Here is a 23958-nt window from a genome sequence, read left to right as displayed (position 1 = left end):
AATATGCTATAAAATTATGCTAATAGTTAACAATAAGTTAACTATTAATTATTATAATTTTTATATGCAATTTTATTTTTTGCTATTATTTATTTCATTAATCGACTCAATTAATGTAATCAAATAATTTGTTTTACGATAAAATGTCTTCCGAAAAAAAACTGCCAATAAAAAGTGTTTGAGTTATGTTCTGTGTTATCGATAAGCTTTAATACTATTTATCTCGACATTTTCCTGATTGTGAGTATCATGTGCACATAAAAAGACCATAAATCGATAATTTCTGAATCGTGTGCTGTCCTTATCTGCAAAGAAATAATTAAAGAGTATTAAAACAAAATTATACATGAAATATCTAAATCCTGATTATTGTAAATACATATTTATCATTGCTTTGGAAAACATATTTGTAGAATTCGCTCTTAAATTTATTTACTAATTCATTCCTCTTATCAAATTTTAATTTAATATATTAAATTGATGTAGAGAGATTCTAATAAATTCTAATAATTTTAAGTCGAAAAACTATACGAAAATAGTTCTCTTTGAGAAGCTATTCATAAACTTTCGTCTTCCCCTTGAAATTGTTAGCTCTTTGCACTGGATAAACGCACGCTATCAGTGCATATCACTAGTCAGTACGGCATTATCTTTTCTGTAGAGAACGTCGCGAAGATCAGTTCTCTGTATTCGCGCTTTTATCGAATGGAGATGATTGCTAACAAGTGTCATCGTGTGCTGAATGTGAAGACTTCGCTTCGACAGCTGTTAAGCGGTATTTACAGATTCGTTTCTCTTATCAAACTTTAATATACAAAATTGACATAGAGATTATAGAAACTGATCACATGATAGTCACCGTTTTATTGCGTGTGTTACTATGAATGTTGTTATAGATCATGAAAATCTATAAATTCACTTTGATTTTGTTGCTTAAAATTTTGTATGAAGAACACCAATCAAAGATAATACATAATATATCGGCAGTATCATTACATATTAATTCTTTTATGTATCTTTGACATTATACCTTCAATACATATTTTTGCGCATATTATTTCGATATATCGATCGCTATCTTATCTAAAATTTTATTTATATAAGTAATATAAAAAAACAATATTTAATTTTAAAGATATTTTTATAATTTTGAATTTTCCAATTCCAGAATTGTAAAGTTGATCAAACCGAATTGTCTAAAATTTTAATTTTAATCAATATTGTAATAAATAAATTCATGGATTATTATTATAGCTAATTTAATTAAATGATTAATATTAATATTTTAATTTTGAAAATAGAAGTAATAGAAGTATTGATGCATAAATATTTTTCCTATCAATATAAATGAACACCAAATGTTTATTATTGAATATTGACAATTTGCTTTCTTCTAATTTAATTTCAGTATTTAAGAATTTTTTTTATTTATTATTCCTTCCTTAATATATCCTCGGAAATGTTATACAATCTCTTTATTTGTTATTTTTATTTCATGTTATACATCATTGCTTGCATTGTAACATAATGATTCGTGAAGGGTTAAAATGCAAAATTACAGTAATATATCAAGCAATCATTTTAACTGGTGTCAATAAAGCTAATCATCAGAGTTGTTGGACGAATCAGCGAGTTAAATTGTCTTCCTGCATAATACAAATATCCAACGATTTTTGTCGGCAAAATCCAAAAATATAGAAACAAATAATTTACATAGATAAGATGTATACATTTATATAAAGAAATAAAGATGTATATTGAAGAATAAGAATATAATATTGTTGTATAGGCGTTGCAATAACGTGGAAAAGATGCCTAACTAGTTCAGTGAAGGAACCAGAAGGACCGGTGATTTTGACGAAAATACCGGGTCCACGATCGCAGAGCCTGTTACAAGAATTGAATGCGATACAAGTACATACGTCAGATACTGTTGAGCTAACATATATTTATATAATTATATAATTATATAATATATAATGATATAATTTATAAATATACTTCTAAAACTACTCTTCTTTCATTCAATAGCAATTTATATATGTATATTATTAGTGCTATCAATATATAGAATTAAAGAGCTTATATGTATATGTGCATTTATAATAATGCATAATCTTTTATAAATATGTGCAGCAGAAAAGAAATAAGTTATAGTGTTGAAATCTGTGACTTTAGCAAGCGACTTCCGTACAATTCTTCGCAGACTACGAAAAATCCTTTGGTAATTACATAATAGATGTCGATGGAAACGCGATGCTGGATGTTTATATGCAAATCTCGACAATGCCCTTAGGATACAATCATCCGGCAATGTTGGAGGCTCTTGCCGATCCCGTTAATCAAGTAAGTAACATAAAACCGCAAAACATTAGATTTTTTCACATACATGTACAACAAGTTAATTTCTTCTACAGAATATGGTCCATGTAAATCATAAATCAATATCTTCTCCTACTATATTTGATAAGTTTTCGCTAGTCAAATTTCATTCTCAGAACATCTTACAAACTATTTCGTATCCAAATTGTATAAAACATTTAATTGTATAAAAACGTTTGTGTTTCTTTTCAGAAAATTATAGCAAATAGACCTGCATTAGGATCCTTTCCGGGAAAAGATTGGCCAAACAGATTAAAAAATATTTTACTTAAAAAAGAGGTATTTTTTGTTAAAAGTTTTAATTATAATTTATTTTCCATATATTTAATTTAATTGCTCTATTTAGATCGAAATTATTACTATCGACAGGTAGCTCCACCCGGATTGTCACACATTACAACAATGATGTGCGGTTCTTGTTCTAATGAAAATGCTTTTAAAAATATCTTTATTTGGTACGCTGAGAAACAAAGACAAGGAAAACCATTCACGAAGGAAGAGATGGAAACGTGCATGATGAATCAAATGCCTGGTTCGCCGCGATATTCCATCATGTCCTTTAAAGGTGTAGTATATCAATCAATCGTGTGAGAGCAAATTTTATTGTAATTATTAATTATGAACTAATATTGATAGGTAGTTTTCATGGAAGAACCTTAGCTTGTCTGTCAACGACTCACAGCAAATACATTCACAAAATAGATGTGCCAGCTCTCGACTGGCCTATCGCCTCCTTTCCAGAATACAAATATCCTTTGGATGAGAACATGCGAGAAAATCAGAGGGAAGATAAACGTTGCCTCGCAGAGGTATCGTTAATCCTTAAATACTTTTGTAGTGTATCACATGCAAGAGAAAATTTTTAAAGCTTTACAAATATTTTAGGTTGAAGAATTATTTGAAAAATATAATAATGAAAAGAAGGTTCCAGTGGCTGGCGTCATAATCGAACCGATTCAATCGGAAGGCGGCGACAATCATGCATCGCCGGAATTCTTTCAGGAACTTCAACGCATAACGCGAAAAGTAAAGTATAGAGGCAATATTATATTTTAGCTTGTGCATTAAGAAGGATGTTATCACCTTGTATTAAAATATTTCAGCACGGAGCAGCATTGCTTATGGACGAAGTCCAGACAGGTGCCGGGCCAACGGGAAAAATGTGGTGTCACGAGTACTTCAATTTAGATACTCCACCAGACGTGATGACTTTCAGCAAGAAAATGCAATTAGGCGGTTATTACCACTCGGACGACTTGAAGTAAATTTTTTGATATATCAAAAATAGTATTAAAAACTATTAATGATTAATTGCGTAATCCATATGGTAGGCCGAAATTACCATATCGCGTATATAATACTTGGATGGGCGATCCGAGTAAAGTGATACTGCTCGAAGCGATCGTGGAAATCATCAAGAAGGAGAATCTTTTGGATAGAGTTACGCGCGTTGGTGACTATATTCTAAAGCATTTAACAAATATACAAAAGGACCATTCCAGTGTCATCAGTGCAGTGCGTGGTCGTGGAACTTTCATAGCGTTTAATTGCGCCTCTCCTGAAATGCGAGACACCATCATCAAGAAACTTGCAACCAAAGGTAAGATTGTAACGTAAAATATGTAATTATAAAAAATATCTTTTATATTTTCATATTTTTCGTATTCTTAGGTATCATGGCAGGTGGATGTGGTAGCCAATCCATACGATTGAGGCCTGCATTAACTTTTACAGAGCGTCATGCTGATATATTTTTGGATGCGCTTCGATCTGTACTAAAATAATAAGGGTAAATGTAATGATTTATCGTATCTTTTAAGTCAGACATCTTCCATTACAGTCGCACAGGTGTATTGCGATGTATGGAGAATAAAAAATATTCATTATTTTTATATGATTGAATTATAAGAATAACAAAACTTTATAAAAGTGACGAATTAATAATACCATAATATGATAAATAAATCTTAAATGAATTAATTCTTTTGTGTAAGTATATGTATGTATGTATGTGTATATATATATATACATACACACACACACACACATAAAATGTTTCAAAAAATTGTGCAATAATTAAACGAGAATATATTCTTTGACAATTTTAAATTCATTGAGAATTATTTTTATTGTGTAAAGATATAAATTACGTCAATTATTTAAATATTTCGTTTACAATATTTGTTACTTAGAAAAGATGATATAAAATAATGCTAAATTATCAATGATTATAGCTTATATATTCCCTTTCGTTCTTCTTTTGTTATTTTTTGATTCATTGACGACTTGATGGCCGGAAGGTTTATTGCACAATAACAAAATGCTTTCAAAAAGAATTACCAATAAAAAGTGTTTAAAGTATCTTCTATTGTCGATAATTCGACATTTTCGTGAGTATATCAGCAAAATGTCCATATTCTCGATGATGACTCTTTTGTGTCATGTAAGCTTTTGTTCTCATCTAAGAAAAAAATTTACGAAATAATTGAAGAGTACAATAGCAAAACTATTGCATAAAATATTAAAATTCTGATTATTGTAAATATATATTTACTGTCATTTTGGGATCCACTGAACCATGCCGTTGTGATAAGTTCCATAAATTTACAGCCATGTTTGCTAATGCGGGATCTCGTAAATCTGCACGGATAACAAAGCAATTAAACAGCTCGAGTGCTAGAGCTGACTGTTTGTCGAATTGCTCGGTAGACCCAAGATACTTGAGATGGCTTAAGATTTCCTCAACAATCTTGGAACATATTTTATTTACCTCACCAATAAATTTCTGATCAGATCCATATAATTTATCATTTGAATCAACCTAAAATGCCATTATCACATAATATATCTTAGTTTATAATTAATTTTTCTCTAATTTTGTAGAAATAAATGTTGCAATTATTTATTATTTATTTCCTCAAATGCACAAAAATATAAAATTACCTTGTCGATATGATAAGGATAATTTTCCTGCGCTACCGTTGAAAGAAGATCGAGTACACGTAAATACAAATATGGCTTGATTGAGGTATTTTCTTCGAAACAACGTTGAACCGCATTAAGTAAACCTCTCATCAAATACAAGACTCCATGCTCTGGGCTATCCTAATATGGCGAAGTAATTTATTAATTATAAAATTAATATATGATGCATGTTGACGTACGTACCGGGACTACTAACAATGTTGACAAGAAATTCGACAAATATGAGAGTAAATATGGTTGTGAACTTTTCTGTCTTCCATCAATGTCGATGGTCTTCGGCATTTCAGGAACTAAACTTAAGGCGGCCTTGAAGCAAGCATCGGCTGAAAAATATCCATTTATGTACGTAAAATACAAAAGATCAAGCAATATATTAAATATTAGAAAGATTAATTTGGTTCATACCTTGACCTAGACATTGATTCAAGAGAGCGACTTGTCCGGACAAAAGATATAATTGAAGACGCGTGTGAACCAAAGTTAAGGATGGTATAGTGATGAAACAGAATGCAGCACAGGCGCGTACAAACGCTGACGTTCTTCTCGTGTGATGACCGCGCACTATTTTCCTAGTATCGACTGATAATCTATTTACACACTGAATACAAATACAGAAAATTGCTGTACCAATATGTAAAATTGTAAAATAGAAAGGACAATTTAGTAATATATATGTATATACCTGTACAAGCTGTATATGAATACTATCAAGATTAGGAAACGCCGCCCTGGCCTCTGCATAAAAATTAAGCTGCTTTTCAAAATCACGACCATAATCTACTCGTTGCACCAAGCCACATATTAATTGACCGATTTGTCGTTTCTCATCTTCGACAGTCAAAGCGCTGCATATAATGGAGATATTTATCAAGTTTTAGAAATTGAACAAAATTTATAAAAATAAATTGACATACCTAACAGAGTCGTGCATAATCCTTGCGATAAACATGAGAGCGTTTATAATAATAGGATCTGTAATGGGTCCATTCTGCGCACTCAATCCTTCTATAACAGTTTTACAAACCTCAACCTTAATACTTTCCTTGTGAAACAAGTCAATTAAAGGCAAAAAATTATCCTAGAACATAAGTATGGAATCGATGCTTAATTTAATATGACTTTAAGATGATTATCTGAATAAATATGAATATGATTAGCGCGCGGTACCATAGCAAGCAGTGACTCAAAATCTTGCGTGTGAGCGACTATCTTCTCAACAATATTCTGCAATTGCGGATAATAGTTTTCGAAGGCCTTGTTGGGTCGTAAATGATCTATTATTTTACCGAAAAATAAATTGAGTTCATTTACCTGTAATACATGTATATTATATAGAAATCTAATTTAATATAATAAAGAGCATTATTATATAAACTTACAGAAAAATGTATAACAGTAAACTGAATCCAGATTTCGATGCAATGCATAAATTTGTTAGGATCTGTGAGCTCTGTTATGTATTTCCATATTATATTAAGCACCGATTGACAGTCTTCTTTCGGCGGAGATTCTCGTACAAGACACTCTCCTAAACTTTTATACAGGAGATATTGAGGATATCCTGCCGAAATGTTGAAAGAAAACGTTAACGCACTTTAAATCAAATATATGTATATTTATCATTTAATCTTTTAATCTCAATACCGTCATCTTCGCTCGCTACTATTAAATTTACAAAGTCCATGGCGCGTGCGGCAATGTACGTTGGTTTAAATGCAGTCAATACTGTGTTCAATAATAATGATCTGAAAAAAATATACATATATATATGTATAAAGGCAATTGAAAACGAGATTAAACATGAATTAAAGATATTTAAAATATTATATATTTACCCATTTTCTTGTTTTTTACAACGAGACAAAATTTCCTCGAGAAGACTTTCGGACGATGTTACTACCAAAACCTGTACAATCCAATCCAACGCCGGTAAATAGAGATTCAAATAGGAATGTAGAGTGAGATTCTGTTTCGCTAATTCATTCTTGACAGCAAGCCCAAATAACTGATGATAAGTAAAAAGAAAATCGTTGAAATTTTCTCGTACAAACTCAAAATCTGATGTTTTGTTCAATGCTAGTCCCACGCGACATAAATAGCATCTCGCATAAACGGCTATCAACGGATTCCCGATTCCTCTTATCATATGAGTTATACGTAATAGAGCAGTATTAAATTCGCTAAAATGAAATACATCTAAGCTTAATAATTTTAATTCTTCCATGATATTATGAATGAGAATTTTACCTTGTCGTCAGAAAACTGTAAGATTTTATTATCGCCATCTCTACATACAAACGCGGCACCAATTCTCGTATAGAAGCTATCTTATAAAACCAATTGCGACACGTTTCCTTTGCATTCTCAGGAACCATATCAGGTGTAAAGTTGTCAGGTAAGCTCGTAGGTACTTTGCTTCCTGGTCTGAGAAAAATAAATTTTGTCATTATTAATAAAATCTAATCCCATGACATAATCTGTGCAATGAAATAAAGAGATATAAAATATACACAAAATGCAGCTCTAAAATATAAGAATTTTTTGTATGATAATTACTTGTAGTATTCAGCCTTCATTTTCAATCTTTCATATACAAGCTTCCCAAAAATATCCAATATATCTGTGATGAGAACAAATTTGCTTGGATAGAAAGCCATTACAGATGTGTCTACTAATAATTTGGCACACTGAAAAATAATTTGGCGTTAATTCCGATATTTCCCCATAAAACTTTAATTTAAATTTTATGTTGCAGGAAATTAGTAAGTGGATAAGAACCTGTATTGCGATTTTGAGCGCCTTTACTCTTTGATCGGAATGCCATGCTTGTACTAGTTCATTATTCAATTGCTCGATTCGCGCAGTATATTGCTGTTGTGATAAATCCAACATTTGTCTTACAGAGCCTTCCTCAAAATCATCCAATTGCTCGAGCCGCGTTTTTACTTTGTCGACCATTGATCCACTTGGCTGAACTTTCACTACAACTGTGGTAAAACTATTATATATTTAAATTCAATTAAAATGCATATTTAAATTCCTATATTAAAAAATTAAGTAAATAATATAGACTTTTTTTTGTAAATTTTACAACTTTCTTCAAAAAATAAACACCTTTTTCTCCACCTGGTAAGAAGCTAGTAACGATTGATAGTTTTTCAGAAGTTGTATATTTACTCAATATAGCAGAACGTCTAACAGACCATGGTTCGACCAATTCTTCTGCTGTATCCTTCAATTTTTTACCAACTAGTGCAACATTAGAATAATCCCACTGTAACATAAATAATAAGCATTATAAAGAATTATCAAATATTTAGAGATCAAGGGATTATATATTACTTCATCTGCAGCCATTTTGGACAGAGGATCAAGTTCCTCTCGTGCAAACTGTGTAAGAGGATCAGAGCCATCCAGAGAAGGATGGCTTAGCAGTGGATCGCTCAATGGATTCATAGGAACTGGTGTATGCGTTGGTGTTGGTATTCCAGTAGAGGAACTAGTACTTGTACTTCGTAATGCATTGCGTCTAGTTGAATTACGTCCATCAATTAACTATATAAAAGAAAAACACAAAAATTTTTTCCATAAAAATTAGACTTAAATAAATAATATAATTTAGTGTACAATATTAAATTAGAAGATACATTTATGCAAGATATACTCTAATATCAGAATTATATCTTACAGTGATCACAACTGGTTTCAACGGATGTTCTATAGCTTCCTCTAAACATGCAAACTTTACAGTTCCATACTCCATAGGTTTTGAGATCCTATAATAAAGATTTTTATATAATATGGAAAGCCATTACAGCATACTTATGCTCATGTTTTGTGAGACCAAAGAGATTTATTTCTCCAAAACGACAAAGTGTAACAACAGCAATTTAACATAATTAATTTATTTTAATACAAATAATATTCTTACCATTCTATCTCTGTCATATTTTACATGTATCAAAATATTTTTTCCAATAATATATAAGTGATAGTATACGATCTCTTTATCCTATTATGACAACGTATTGCGGTTCATTATGCGATTCCCGAATTTGACATTTACAGAGTCAACAAATGTCAGATGGCTCTTGACACTGTTTTCATGCAAAGAACTTGTAAATATTTTTTCATCCTAGGATGTGCGCGTTCGAAAATTCTACTCCTAAAGTGGAATATCTTTTAATTGACCAATCAGGACAAAGAGATCTTTGCTCCTTTTGTTATGATTGGTCAATTAAACGCTACGCTACTTATGGATAGGATTTTCAAATGTAATCCTACTATTTCGCAAGTTTTCATTCATATAATTATCTTTTTAATGACCAAACATAAAAACTCATTTTCTCAAGATTGAAATATACATCTCTTGCGTTTCTCGAATCTTTAAACTGCAACTGATGGCGATTTCGCGTAATTGATGAATTTTGATATGCAGTACAGCTTGATCTCGGAAAATGAAGCGAAAAGCGATTCTAAGAAACCGCCAATTCGGTCTTAAATGTTTCTGCGGCAGCACTGACATCGTCCTCAATTTTAACACTGACGTTCCATTCTCTCCAGTTGTCATTACACGCTGTTGATCGCGCACGATTCGCGAAATTCGAAGATTTCCGCGAGGAAATTCGCGACGTTATCAGTCATGGACGATGTCCTCGAGAGCTGGGAGCAGATAGAGGAATCCAATGTAAGATACGTCTGTAGTTTTGTTCCGCAAATTAACATAGAACGATATAATCCCGTGTTAACCTATATCCATGCACGCGCGAACTCTTTCGTGTGCAAAGTTTTTGGAACGCGACGAGAGAATTGTCGAGACCGATTGTTTTGTGTTCTTTTCGCGCTAACGCGTGTCTGTAGCTTCACCGTTGATTTGTATTTTTTCCTTTTTGTCAAAGAACTAATTGTAGTTGATGGTAGTAATAATAGTAAAATAGTTCATGTTACCATAAGGATACATTTTCTTGTTTGAAATGTGTCAAGTTGCAAGCATTTTTTTTCCCTTAGTAAACTAATACATTCTCACTTGAATTTATCACTCGATCATTTATGAAAATCATTTATTATCATGTTATACAAAAAAAGGAAATCATCATGATGGATTTTAGGCGCTCGATAAAAGACTGGAGGCCCTTCAGTTGGACACAGTGGATGAAGAAATAGAATCTTCTAGGTAGGCTTAGACAAATATTTGTTGTTCTTTCTTGCTTACACTTGTTCAAGTACATACATGTGTATACATTTATATATATAATGTATAAAATAACTTTTTGAATCCAGATCTAGTCATGACACAAACACAAGAATGATCATTTTGGGAGAAGATGGTCTCAGGTCTCAGTATGTACCTCCAAAGCCTACAGTAAAAATATTAAAGAGACCAACTAGAGATTCACGGGGAGGTGGCGATGGACCATTAAATGACGATAAACCTAAGCAACCTATCAAATCTCTAAAACAGGTAGGTAACATTGTCTCATTCAAGTTATCGCTTATCCTATTGAACACACAAGAATATAATAAAAATTATTTCAGAGAGAGCAGGAATATGCGGAAGCGCGAAAAAGGATTTTGGGAGAGGAAAAGAGTCCGGAGGAAAAAATGATGCAGGAGGTCAACAAAATTCAGTCAAAGTCGAGCATGCCAAATGATGGCAACTATCCTAGCAATGTAGTTCGCATGCCTGCTGGCCCGGACGGTACTCGGGGTTTTAACGTACGCAGGTAGCGCGTCTTCCAATCGACTTTTTCTACCCACCTTTTTCCTATTCTTCTTTCTCATTACCATGAGGAAGGAGAACGGCTATGAGGCCGAGCGGAACAGCTGCGCACTCCGAGCAGAAGAAACGGAAGATCTTCAGGGCTCTGTCCCGCAGATTATCATTATACGTGGACATAGGAATCGAGAGAGAATGGACTTATCAAAGCAAAGATAAATATATAAGAACGAAAAACAATTATATGTATGTATGTGTATGTGTATGTATGTATGCATGTATATACACATGTATACATGTATGTATATACACATATATAAATCAGAGTTACATTGTGAGTAATGCAATGGGACGGAGACATGGATTCGTCACATGCAAATGAAAATGTTTATTTCATTTTATAAACGTGTAAAGTATTCAAAGTACCTAATGAATCGTGTAATAGGTACTCTTGAATTGTGTAATAAAAAAAACACCCTATGTGTATATACACACACACACACACATTACATGTGACAATTCTGTATGCAATATATTGAGCGTTTTGTTATTAAATCAAAGATACTTTTAAACGAATTTTTTATTTAACTCTTGACTCAGATAATATATAAATGTAAAAAAAGCTACAATTTTTATAATTTTGTACTGTGTAATATTCTATGTTATTCTTGTAGAGTATGCACTCTGAATCATGCTTGGAATAGTATAAATTAGAAGGGGATTAATAAAAGCGAGATGATGATTCATCATAGTTATTTAAACAGATAACTGCATGAAATGTGTATATATGACATTGTCGATAATGTATATATATATATATCAGTTTTAGAGCCAATCCTAAAGTTGATTTACACCGAATCCACATAAGAATAAAAAATATCTATTTAAAAATATACAGAAATAGAACTTTTGAAGGAAATAAAAATGAAAAAGTAGGATGAAATCCTGAATCGAGATGTATTTTTAGAATAGAACCCAACGATATAAAAAAAGATATTAAATCTGTTCACGCGTCGCTTACGTTGGTAATCATTCCGTGATACGATAACGATATATATACATATCACATGCATGTGTGTGTGTGTATATTCTGACATCGCGGCGCATGTCAAATCGCGCGTGTCCGCCTGTCGGCGTTCCATCGGCTCGTCTGTATCGTGAAAGGTATTTTTTTGCAGTTCTGAAATGTGAGATCGGCGAATTGTCCGTGTAAAGTGATATCTAGGACTTGGAAGTGTCGTGGCGTTATTTTCGATCGGAGACAAAATAAGGATGGCGGAATCGAACGGGCCGATCCTTCACGTCATCGTCGTCGGGTTTCATCACAAAAAAGGCTGCCAGGTAATAATCTGTCGATTAATCTATCTCCCAGTCTTATCCGTGCGTTTCAATCGCATATCGCGCTAACATAACATCACTTTTCAGGTAGAATACTCATTTCCACCTTTAGTGCCTGGCGCACCTAACGAGTGTCCCTTAGGATGGAAATACCTGCCTACGCTTGCCCTACCCGACGGTTCCCACAATTATGACGAGGATACAGTATATTTTCATTTACCTAGTCTCAATGATCCAAAATGCACGATATATGGGATTTCGTGTTTTCGACAAATACCAGTAGAGGTATATAAAATGTATCTTGTATTTTAAATTAACTCACTTTTAATTTTAATTGATTATCAAATTGAAGCGTTTCTTTTTTATTATTATATTTACAGAAATTAAAAAATCGCACTTCTGATATAACAAGGGGCACTGTTCAAAAATCAGTGTGCGTACTGAGTACTTTACCTTTGTACGGGCACATTCAAGTGAAAATGGCTCTAATAACGCATGCATATTTTGATGAGGGAGATTTTAGTAAAGTGTCTTTATTGGAGGATACTTATCATCATCTTAATTCATGCATGAGTGGCGACAGTCAGATTCCGCCGCAAATTTTTGTTGGTAATTAGTTGTCAAACATTTTTTACCAATGGGATCATACAACTTGTATACTATACATAATATATAATATTGAAATTCTTTATAGGTTTATCCGCGAGAGATTTTATATTACAATTTCGTCATAAAGTATTACTTTTATTTAAATTACTCTTACTTGAAAAAAGGATAGTGTTTTATCAGTCACCTGTACAACCATTGTGTGCTACAATATTGACTTTATTGTCGCTATATCCTGGCATGATTGAGCACGGTCTTCAACAAGCGGCGTGTGTCAGGTATTACACAGAAACAAAAGTAAAAAAAATCTTCTCTCGAGATTGATCAATGAATAATCTTTTCAATTTCTCCAGACCATCTAGGCCAATGTCTCCGATACCGACGTTTGATGAAGAGGAATTCTCGACAAATAACGTTGATTCTAATTTATCGTCCACCTGTATCGTCAAAGACAATATATCCAAGTCAAATCATGAGCAATGCAATGATAATAGCAATAGGAACTCTTTATGCATTAACGATAACAAGATTATCGAGTCTATGGAAGACAAGTGCTTGGATGGACTGCAGCACATAACTCTGCAGAAAAATAACAATGATAATGAAAATATAAGTATGAAGGTCATCGAAATCGAATCGGCGCAAGAATGCACGGAATCTTATCTAGAGGAGAGCAACTCTAAATACTCGCCACAGACGAACGAAAACGTACACAGAGTGCACAGTGTAAATGCAATCACGCTGAATGATACGGATAATAGTTTACCTCGCGATACAAGTAACGATGCGCTTTCTGATGCGAGATTAACAAACAACATTACTCAAATCGCGCACATTAATCCTGAGTTATGCGGCCTACCTTTGGAGCTATTTACAAAAGTATGATTTTGCAATTATTACATCTATCACATATACCGTTAGAACGAGTGTTTTGCATATACATGAAAATTTTATATATTTGTTCTAGGGATATCTCTGCTTACCCTATCTATCTTTACCTTATTTGGATCTATTGGGAGATGTGAATGTTAGAGGATACATAGTGGGTGCTACAAATGTATTGTTTAAACAAAAGAAGCAACTTATTGATGTGCTAGTTGAAGTAAGCATAAAAGTGATATTGAATTTAATCAAAATTAAATATAAACGATTTGACTTGTAATTTTTTGTGTTATTTAAAGATTGAAAATACACGAATAGAGGCAACGGATCCCGAATTGAGACGACAGCTGCATCTTACTACCGAGGATTTGAGATTTGCCGATTATGTTGTGAGGCACGTAGCTGAACCTCGGAAGGACATCTTTCTAGATGGGGTAGGATGGGAAGGCGGCGACGAGTGGATTAGAACGCAATTTCGAGTATACCTGTTGAGCATGCTGCGTACCTCTATGCAGCAAGACACTCGTCAGTCGGATCATTACAACTCAGCGTTTGTATCCGCGTGGCGCGCCACAAACAATTATAAGGCGTGGTGCAACGCGAGTAAATCGGAGATACTCAATATCGAACCTGGACATCCCTTTGCTGGTCAGTTATCAGTACAAGATATGAAACTACGTTTGTCACAGTAAGTAATAAAATCCTCCTGTAAAATACGAGAATTTTTAATATGCAATTTTTTGTGCACTAGTTATTTGACCAAATGTCGTTGGACATGGAAAATAAAATCTATTCAAAATGTGCTGTTTCAGTACGATGCAAAACACAGAAAGCGGTAGAAAATTAAATCAAGCAATGGCATCGACTGGACGCGCAGTGGCGACCACTGGGAAAGCTGTAGGTAAGAAGTTGCACAATTTATTAATTTAAATACAAATTGAATAAAAATATAATAATATATAGATATCATTTAAATATATATATATATAATTTTTATATTTGAATATTTATCTCATACATTGAAAATTATATATTAACATCTGTTTAAAAAAAAGATGATATAAATAATCAAAAGTAAATTTTTTTTCTACATATTTCTTGTTTAAATTTGTTTAATTATTGCACTATAAAATCTTTTAATCGTGAATATGTCAGAGCACCCATCTAAATTAATTTTGCATCTAATGCGGTCGAAATCGTGCACAATATTATCTTTGGAACTAACAATTTATAAAGGGGGAGCGATATCGCAAGCGAAAGGGGCATTCTCGAACTGGTGGAGTACATTAACGACAGTTCAACCGGTTGATGAAGCAAAGATTGACAATCAAACGACAAACAACCATCATACGGTGTCCAACGCTACGGACAAAGAATCTATCGAAGATGAGGAGATGAATGTCTCTATTACGAATAACGCGGATATTGCGGTAGATCTTGATTAATATAAAAGTATATATATATATCAAAATGAGACGTGAACGATTGAAATTAAAAATGTGAAGGGCACTCGTGAAAAACAAATTAATTTAATGCATAACGTAAAGATACGTAAAACTGAAACGAGGAGTTTCTTACAAGACACACATAGGATATGCTTGTTAAATGATGGAATTTTTTAAAGGATCTCAGTTTTAGCGACAAGTAAGAAAGGCTAAAACCGCGAATGTACAACAGACTTTATTAATGTGATATGCAACTTTATGGAGCGAGGTTTTTTAGATTTGTAAGCTGCTGTATGGGCAAGTACTAAAACAAATTACAAGCTAAAATATCTTGCTCGAATATAAGCTTTTGTAATTTTCCTCGAATACTCTGTATATAATTTTCATATGATTCATATGTGTCTATAAAGATATGTGATATAATTTTATTATATAAATGATACAAATCATTACGATACTTTTCAACATTGCATATTATAATTAAGCAATGTTATATGTATAAATTTCTTAATTAATTTTAATTTTTCATTAAGTAACGAAGAAAGCGTTTTTTTTTTCACAAAATGAATCGTAAATCTTGCCTGCTCTTTACAAGAGCAACCATGTATTTATATGTATACGGAAATATTGTTTCGCGTTTATACATATAGAAATATTCTCGCTTAAGAAGTACCTGTATTTCTTGTACATAAAGAATAGCATTATACGTACATCTCGATTATTGTAGTAATTTTTTTGCGCGCTTTGCATATTATTTCAGTGGGATTATTTAATTTACTTGCTCAGAGAGATATATATAAGAGGAGTATAATATATTCCTGTAAGAATAGATGCGGGAATGCGGGAGAAGAGTGGCATATATTAATACATATGCCAAATCACAGATTGTCAATCGTAACAAATCGTTTACAGGGTTTCAGTATTTTGTATTGTCGCGAATAGCGTGGATTATATATACGTAGAAGATGTGGAAAGTTCGAAACTAGGACACAGTTGGTATCCAACATAAACGTAAATATTGTACATTGTTCCATAATTCATTTCACTAGGATTAATCCTGTTATTGACAATATTGCTACCTCCATTTATTGTCGAGATTACACCGTATATATTAGTTCCGTGTATGACATGACGATATCTACGCGATTCGCTAGATCCAGTAATAGATCTAAACCGAGATGAATAGTTGTTAAACTGATTCTCTGTATCCTTGTATTCGTCGGAATAAATTGTTAGCTTGCGAAGATCGTGGATGATCATTCGTGGAACGAAGAGAGCTGCCGTTTTAGTAGTCGTAGCGGAATTACGTTTCAATTAAGCTTAAAGCACATATAGAGCACGTATAGAGCATTTATAACTACTAGTATAGTCAGTTATGATAACATATGTATTATGATAATAAATTCTCTTTTTCGTTGTAATATATTCGTAAAGATATAAAAATTCGTTGTAATATATTCGTAAAGATATAAAAAAACAAACATCTTTTGTAATAATTCATATAATAATATTTATTAATTTACGATGTGCTTCTTTTTGGAGCATGATATTTAACTCTATTTTTACATAATTTTTGTGTTGAATTTCAAACGATCACATTTGGCGCTAAATAAAGACTTTTATTGGAAATGTTATAAATAAATAAATTATATAATTATAAAATTAGAAAATATATATATGTTTTTAATTCCGTAAATATATAATTTTACAAATTTAATATATATTAATTATGTAATCACAACGGAATAATATAAAATTTTGATCTATATTATATAAATTTTTTTCAGTCATTATTTGATAAAAAGCGGTACGTTTCAACTACGTGAGCTGTTTATTTCGAAAACGATTAAATATTTAATCACAAAATGACTACTCTCTATATATGTATATTCAAATAATTAAAACATAACTAAAAAATATTTTTTTTTTTTTTCTTTTTCAGAATAAACAGTTCATGCTGTAATCTAGTTTAAGTTATTTTTAAATACATCTTTGTGATATATCCTCTCTCAGTTCATTATAATTTACAATTCAAATGTGTTATATCAATTTTTCCTCATTTCACACATGTGTCATAGGGCATTTTTATTTATATAAACACTGTGCCAAATGTGGTATATGTGTATTTTTAGATAAAATATCAATGTATGAGCAAAATATATTTTGCAATTTAAACATTGCGAAAATTTAGGCGAAATAACGACCAAGCTACTAGTCAACAGAATGTGCATTAAAAACGTTTAATAATTTCATATGAGTTTTTCAGATTGCTTTTCTTTTGTGAAATTGAATTTCTTTTCTTTGGATAAAATATACACACATGCATTCAGTTTGATAATAAATTCTGCTCCATCGCATTCATTAATTTTGTGTCTGTAGAAAAAATGTATAAAAACACATTTGAAAAATGTACATAAATATTTTTATTTAAGATTATATTTATAATGCGCACATTATATACATGTATATTTTATCGATTATAAAATATTCCTTTTCAATTATCCGTTGCAAGAGACTGCTAATTTTATTCTTAATAATTTTTGTAGCTCTCGAGGTTTTTTGCCGTACGATGAAAAAACAAGTGCAAAATGTTTTATATACAAGTAAAATGCTGTAAAATGTAAAATGCTGTTGTAACTCTGGAACAAAAAAAAAGTGCGAGAGAAAAAAATGAAACGATCTGCTTTTATCCAGCTTTTTAGATGTCATATTATCGCAAGAGAAAGTTATTTAAGGCCAATTCCCTGTTGGATAATTGAATATGTTTTATATTTATAACACACACACGAGAGATTTTGTACAGCTTATAAAGATGTAAAGAGACAAGTGTCGCGATGAGAAGCGTCTTATACTCGTCGTATACTACATTGTATTGTATAATCGTAATACCGTCACATTTGTCAAAATATTAAAAAGAAACAATATACGCAATTGTGAATGTGTCACGTATAATTCTTTATAGATGGACATGGATTATCGTGAGTCGTGCGTGCGTTTATCGAGCTCTCTCGCATCCAAACACGCCGTGTGAATTTCCAATATCAATGATTTAATCGATAACGTTATAAATTGTCGCGCGCGACGATAAAGTGACGTCACGTTAACCTCGGCGACTGTGAACGCACCCTTAAAATCTCGCCGCTCGGCGAGGCGCGAGAGAGAGAGGAAGAGGAGGCGATGCGGCGGGGGGGGGAGGGGAGCGGAACGGAACGGGGTAGCGGACGGTACGGGACGGTACGGTACGGCGGCTAGTAGGGAAACGAAAGCGAGAACCGGGGATGATCTCGCCGCGAGCCATGACTGGTCGGCCGATGCGCCGCCGAATAAACATCGTAGCTCACCGATAATAGCCGAAGCGCCGTAAGGTGCCGCTCGGTTTGCGGGAGCGAGACGGAGGAGGCCGTGCGGAACGCCATGGTGTGTGACTGCGACTGCCTACGTCACTCTTGTCGCCCGAAGCTGTCGTTGAATTTCGCGTCGCGAGTGCAGCGGAAAAACATTGTATCCCGTGAGTACGGCCGGGCGTTGTTTCTCTTTCGCGCCGATTCGCGATTCGATCGCGATCCGAGGTGAGCGGGACGGGACGGGACGGGAGAAAAAAAGAGAGAGAGAGAAAAAGATATATACATATTTATATAAAGCGAGAGAGACGCCTTTTTTAAAAGCCCGTGCATCTCTCGGCGTGCGCGTGTCCGCGGAACCGCCGCACCGCACCGCACCGCATCGTGTTCGGCGACGCGCCGCGCGGTGCAGTGTGTACACGTACGAGGCCGCGTGCGCGCGCGCTCGCGTGTGTGTCGCGAGTGCCCCTCTGTGTTGCTCCTTGTGTGTACTCGCCGAGAGGAGAGTGCGTTACGGTTCCTACGAGGTGAGCTTTTTAGTACGAGTACTGTCGGGCGAGAGTGTGGCCGACGCGCGCGTACCGGCATCTAGGGTCTCTCGCTCGTGTCATCGTTCTCGTGTTGTCGTGTCGTCATCGTCGTCGCCGTCGTCGTCGTCGTCGCCGTCGTTGCTGCCGCCGTTGAGATCGTGTCGTCCTCGCGTCTCGGTGTCGTCGCAGCTGACGAGCGTGTGCATCGTGAACGCGGGGCGAGCCGCGGTGGCCTGTCGCGAAAGAGTGCGCCATGCGAGAGAGGGCGAAATCGGTGACTGGCGGGCGGCGGCCATCTTCCAGATGAGTTTTTCTCCTTCTTTCTTCCCGATAAACGGAGTGCGCTATGCCGTGAGAGAGAAGACCAAAGGGACCGAGAGATCGTAAGAGACCGATCGCGATAGAGACGGAGAGGCGGCCAGTGAAACGGGGAAAAAGAGAAAGAGAAGGAGAGCGGGCGAGAGAGGAAGGAAATTTCATATACGTCTATCATGCAACGAGAGATGCGGTGAACGGCGCGTGCTGTTCGGCGGAGTCGCGAAATTTCACGAGCGCGTGTCGCCGCTTCAACCAGTTTTCGCTCGTGAGCGCGACAAGGAGGAAACGCTCGCTCGTGTGCGCGAGAGGAACGTATTAGGAAGTGCGCCCGCTCGCGCCTGCGAGAGAGAGAGAGAGAGAGGGAGAGAAAGATCGGCAGAGGGACGGCGAGGCGAACCAGAGCGGAAGACGGAGAAAGAGACATACCGCGTGCGGGGGAAGAAAACGGAAGCGGTGCGGAGGTGAAACGAACGCGGAGAGGCGATCCCCTGTTATCGCGTTTGTTCGTAATCGCGTCGTTTTTCCGCGAGCGTGAAAGAAGAAAGAGAGAGAGAGAGAGAAGAAGAAGAAGAAAGAAGGAAAAAGAAGAGAAAAGAAGCGAGTCGCGTCGAGCCATCGTCCGTTTCTACGATCTCGAGGAGTGCGTTGTCAGCGAATGAATCGATTACTCGTCGTGTGTAACCTCCAAGTCTCTGGCTGGACGTCGCGAGGAGACTGGGAGGCGGCCGGGAGGGCGGGGGGGAGGAACTAGGAGGAGGAGGAGGAGGAGAGCCTCGGTGATCCGAGCCATCGCCTTGTCGTCGTCGCCTTCGCGTTTGGCTCTCTCGCGCGTCTACCGAACCGAGTTTTTCGAGCGTGTCTCGAGCTACGCGTCGCGTGGATACCCGCGAGCCAATCGCGGCCGATAATTCGCGCTCGGCCGGCGAGTCGGCGGGGACCACCGAGTCGCAGGACGGTGTATATACGTACGTATGTATCGCCGATTCGAGGATCGGATCGATCGGCGAATTAAACGGCCGGTTATGCCAACTGTGCTCGCCGTCTCGATCAATTTGCTCTCTCTTTCGCTAAAGCGGCACCTACGCGGTCGGTATTGTTGCGCTGTAATTTTGTCGACACCGATACCACCAGGCCGCGATAAGGGCTAGAGGTGCGACGGACCGTAAGAAAATAACAGACGCGACATTTTGTCAAATCCGGAGGAACGCGCCTTCTTCCGCGATCGTCGGTCGCGTTGGCAAAATTCTCAAATATTCGACGCGGATATTGTCAATGATAGAACGGATAGAGAGCAAAAGCGTTTCGATTATTTCGACAAGCCGAGAAATGTCACTTTAAATTCTCGTCATTTATTTTAATTTTATTTTAATTTCATTTACTTTAAGCCGTCTCCTTCCATTTGAAGTTTCTCGTTACAATTTTAAATCAATCCGAATCAATGAAATAATCGCGTAGCGCCGTAATTCGGCCGTAAGTCCCGCGAAGCCGGCGCCTTTGGTTTATGTCGGAATATAACCTCTCGTCTCCGCGACTCTCCTTAGGATTCGCTCGGGTAATCGTCAGCTGCTCGCGACAAAGTGTGTCTTTTGCATTTCCTTTTGTACGAAGCAAAAACACGCGGAGCTCGCGCTTCGGAGAGACGGAAAATTGCCAAGAAAATTGCCGGTAAACAAAAAGCATCAACGTCGTATATATATATGATATATTTTTCAAGGTTCGAATTTTGCGCTCGGGACGGATTCCTGATTCATCGTGCCGCCATTATGCGCGTTGCCGTACCCTGGTATACTTACGCGTACCGTGGGGCATTAGTTTTCCCCGTCCTCGCGGCTTTCCTTCCGATATTACGCCGGACGCGAGGAAAAGGAGAAATTATAGCCGGAGAGAAATTGACGCGCGTGTTCGAATCTACGTGGACGAGGGATTCTCCGGGACGCGAAGCTGGCGCGTGCATCGATGCATGTTGATCATTACTGACCATTTTCTCTCCCGAGGTTTCATTGTGCCTCGTAATCGCGTATTCATGTATTCTCAGACGCTGCTGGCTACTCGAATCGCGTCCATTGTAATGAAATCTCGCGTAAACAAAGCTTACGTGAGACGAGATTAAATTCAAGATCGATTCGTTTCGACGGTCGATTCGCTCGTCCGCTTTCGACCGGTCTTTCTCTCCTTATTAAGTATGTAATATTTATCGCGTCGGGTGAAAAACATTTATTTTTTCACCAAACGAGACCGAAACGAATCCTAGGGAGGGGAGGGGGGGGGACGCGCCGATCGATAATCGCTCGATTAGGAGGTCGCTCGAACTCTATTAGCGATCGTACAAATTAATGAGACGGACATACGATTAAAGAAGTAGGTTAAACGCTCTCGGCGGTTCTGTAGACGCGCGTGATCGAATGATTACAGGGGAGATCCACGAGGCGCTCGCCGAGGAGGAGAACTCGAAGCCCCGGAAGTCGGGGAGTGCGAAAAATCCACGGATGCTAACCCGCGGTGCGGCCCACCCGGTACATCGCGATCGAGAGAGAGTGTGTAGTGTGAGATCAATAATGAGACAGGTGCTCTCATTGGTGTAAAGCGATGCGGCGGAGCTGAGAGTTTTGTCGGGCGGCACTCTAGGGCTCATGAAAAGTGTATCCGGTGTGCGTAAAGTCGCCGTCAAGGACCACCGCGTCGCGAGACATTCCAGCGAGTCGGATCAGTGTGATTATAATGTAGTGCCAACTTTGCAGATGGATAAACAGGGATGACTGATAATTGCTGGAACTCTGGTGGTGGTAAGTATCGCATCATTTTTTTCCACCCGCGCCAGTCATCGGTCGATCATCTCTCTTCGCCGCCGAAATTCAAAAAATCTCGAGGCGATATTCGCGGAATTCGCGGAAGTCTCGGGACACCCGGTATATGGATATTATTTTGGTCTCGCGATACACGTATAAGATTAAAGCAACGTGAGAATAAATCAGGTGACACACGTCAGTCAAGCGCTCTATTACATTTATGAGATATTAATGCTGAAACTTGGTGGCAAAAACTTATTTTGTACAGTTAAATTTTGTATACATTATATGTGCTACCAACTTTTTATCCCAACTTTTTATTCTTGTGCGTGAAAATGCGCGTAAATAGCCTTGATAATATTTCTCTTTCGTATAAATGCTAGGGAAGAAAACAATTTCGAAATATTTTATTGTTACGAAGGTCAAACGCGACGCACGTACACACGAGGCGTTTCTTATAAATAACTTACACGGACCGTGAAAAAAGATTATCTCCAAAGATTTCTCGTTTTCTCATTTTAATCAGCTTGTACGTACGTTTTGTCCGCGCTGAAGTACAGTTTAGTAGATCTCGTGGACACGGATTATACACCAATCTTCACTGAGATATAATGTCAAGAGTCTCAGTTGGCCCTCCTGTGTCGAACCACGCTTTGCATAATAAATGTGTAAGTTTGTTACAAGATTACGATCCGCGTGACAGACAAATTCGACGAGTTTGTCGCAAGTTTGTCATTTTATTCCTCGGCAAAAGGTCCTGCGGAAGAAACCTCCTGCGAAATAAGAGCCCCGAGTCCGTAAACCTCGCGGGAGCCTCTAACTCTCTTTCCGATAATATTACGTTAAACAATTGATAGGATTGATTAATGCTTTCGGTTTTATCGCGACGGGAAATAAGCATCGACGAGGCTGAAAAAGGTTCCCGAAACAAAGTACCTAGATTTTGTGTATTATTGTGCAACAAGCTTTATTTTCGCATTTCGCACATTGTGTAAAAGCTGCGCATGCTCGTTGAACGCGACGTTCCTCGACGTTTTTTTTTCTCCTTTGAAAGGTTGTCGCGACGGAAATGTACGTCCAAATAAACGTAGCGCATATTCTAATTAGTCATCTCTATATAAATACTGCTAGTCACGATAAAAGCGGCGATAAGGACGCTCCCTCCTGGCGGCGAGGAATATTCGGCGTCGCGTTCCAGCTTATTGTTAGTCGAGAGTCCGCGTGAGACGCGGCACGTTTCTCGCCAACGGGGTACGTCCGAGTATATTCGATGACACACTTTTTTTCAGAAGCTGCAGTCCAGATGCGGCGTAAGTCTCCGCGTCCGTAACGTCAGTTTTTCCCGATGTACCGAGCCCGCCCGCGAAATATCCCGAGCGGCCTGCGCATTGTTGCTCAGCGCGCCTCGCTTTCTCCGCGCCTTTTGTAGAACGAATGAAATTCCAGCTGTGCCCCGTCGCGACACTTGGTCCGCGACGTAACATCGGCGTCGCGCAAGAGTCGGAAAACGAAAAGAGCGGGAGAAGAGGGAGAGAAAACCGTGCCCGGGATGATGAATCGCGGCCCGATGTTTACATCTCGATCGAATCGCGCGATAGGAGCGTCGCTGTAAATTTTCTCGCGACGAGA

At 36.7% G+C, this 23958-nt stretch overlaps 5 protein-coding genes across 8 annotated transcripts in view; 4 read left to right on the top strand and 1 right to left on the bottom strand.

Moving 5' to 3' along the window:
• The first annotated feature begins 577 nt into the window (after positions 1 to 577).
• LOC105251348 (4-aminobutyrate aminotransferase, mitochondrial) lies at positions 578 to 5175 on the top strand. Of its 2 annotated transcripts, XM_011258089.2 has the most exons (11): positions 578 to 775; positions 1790 to 1914; positions 2179 to 2346; positions 2575 to 2661; positions 2752 to 2947; positions 3019 to 3191; positions 3268 to 3408; positions 3486 to 3643; positions 3714 to 3982; positions 4054 to 4171; positions 4993 to 5175. In XM_011258089.2, exons 1-10 carry the CDS (start codon positions 706 to 708, stop codon positions 4164 to 4166), a joined length of 1500 nt encoding a protein of 499 aa, XP_011256391.1. In that variant the 5' UTR covers positions 578 to 705; the 3' UTR covers positions 4167 to 4171; positions 4993 to 5175. The 2 variants fall into 2 exon arrangements, with proteins under 2 accessions (XP_011256391.1, XP_011256390.1); XM_011258088.3 differs by lacking the exon at positions 4993 to 5175 and having other exon boundaries at positions 4054 to 4282.
• Positions 4076 to 9461, bottom strand: LOC105251349 (UPF0505 protein C16orf62 homolog). Its single transcript, XM_011258091.3, has 19 exons — positions 9299 to 9461; positions 9056 to 9143; positions 8710 to 8922; positions 8482 to 8641; positions 8146 to 8354; positions 7924 to 8054; positions 7615 to 7791; positions 7203 to 7547; positions 7012 to 7112; positions 6747 to 6928; positions 6535 to 6678; positions 6282 to 6445; positions 6050 to 6212; positions 5773 to 5965; positions 5551 to 5690; positions 5326 to 5487; positions 4937 to 5203; positions 4723 to 4843; positions 4076 to 4157 (listed from the first exon to the last, which is right to left on the bottom strand). The coding sequence occupies exons 1-18, from the start codon at positions 9313 to 9315 to the stop codon at positions 4748 to 4750; spliced, it is 2952 nt and encodes a 983-aa protein (XP_011256393.1). The 5' UTR covers positions 9316 to 9461; the 3' UTR covers positions 4076 to 4157; positions 4723 to 4747.
• A 245-nt stretch (positions 9462 to 9706) lies between these two features.
• On the top strand, positions 9707 to 11664 carry LOC105251344 (SUZ domain-containing protein 1). The gene is made up of 4 exons (XM_011258084.3): positions 9707 to 10054; positions 10476 to 10540; positions 10648 to 10828; positions 10903 to 11664. The coding sequence occupies exons 1-4, from the start codon at positions 10010 to 10012 to the stop codon at positions 11092 to 11094; spliced, it is 483 nt and encodes a 160-aa protein (XP_011256386.1). The 5' UTR covers positions 9707 to 10009; the 3' UTR covers positions 11095 to 11664.
• A 473-nt stretch (positions 11665 to 12137) lies between these two features.
• On the top strand, positions 12138 to 15813 carry LOC105251343 (late secretory pathway protein AVL9 homolog). The gene is made up of 9 exons (XM_011258082.3): positions 12138 to 12424; positions 12509 to 12706; positions 12802 to 13030; positions 13116 to 13305; positions 13381 to 13906; positions 13995 to 14129; positions 14209 to 14597; positions 14722 to 14810; positions 15146 to 15813. Exons 1-9 carry the CDS (start codon positions 12356 to 12358, stop codon positions 15352 to 15354), a joined length of 2034 nt encoding a protein of 677 aa, XP_011256384.1. The 5' UTR covers positions 12138 to 12355; the 3' UTR covers positions 15355 to 15813.
• Positions 15814 to 18628: 2815 nt separating this feature from the next.
• LOC105251342 (serine/threonine-protein kinase tousled-like 2) overlaps positions 18629 to 23958 on the top strand; it is a 42250-nt gene continuing 36920 nt past the window's right edge. The window contains exons 1-2 of one of the 3 annotated variants that reach the window (XM_011258072.3): positions 18629 to 20508; positions 21956 to 22326. In XM_011258072.3, coding sequence (XP_011256374.1) covers positions 22296 to 22326 — 31 coding nt within the window. In that variant the 5' untranslated portion in view covers positions 18629 to 20508; positions 21956 to 22295. Of the gene's footprint in view, positions 20513 to 21955; positions 22327 to 23958 lie in introns of all 3 variants that reach the window. The other 2 variants (XM_011258073.3, XM_011258078.3) reach the window with 2 other exon arrangements.

Source organism: Camponotus floridanus, unplaced genomic scaffold, assembly GCF_003227725.1.
Source record: "Camponotus floridanus strain SB8 unplaced genomic scaffold, Cflo_v7.5 scaffold1, whole genome shotgun sequence".
In the NCBI taxonomy this organism is placed as follows: domain Eukaryota; kingdom Metazoa; phylum Arthropoda; class Insecta; order Hymenoptera; family Formicidae; genus Camponotus; species Camponotus floridanus.
The sequence above is the reverse complement of the archived record's forward strand: the minus strand, read 5'-3'. Positions and strand labels throughout refer to the sequence as shown.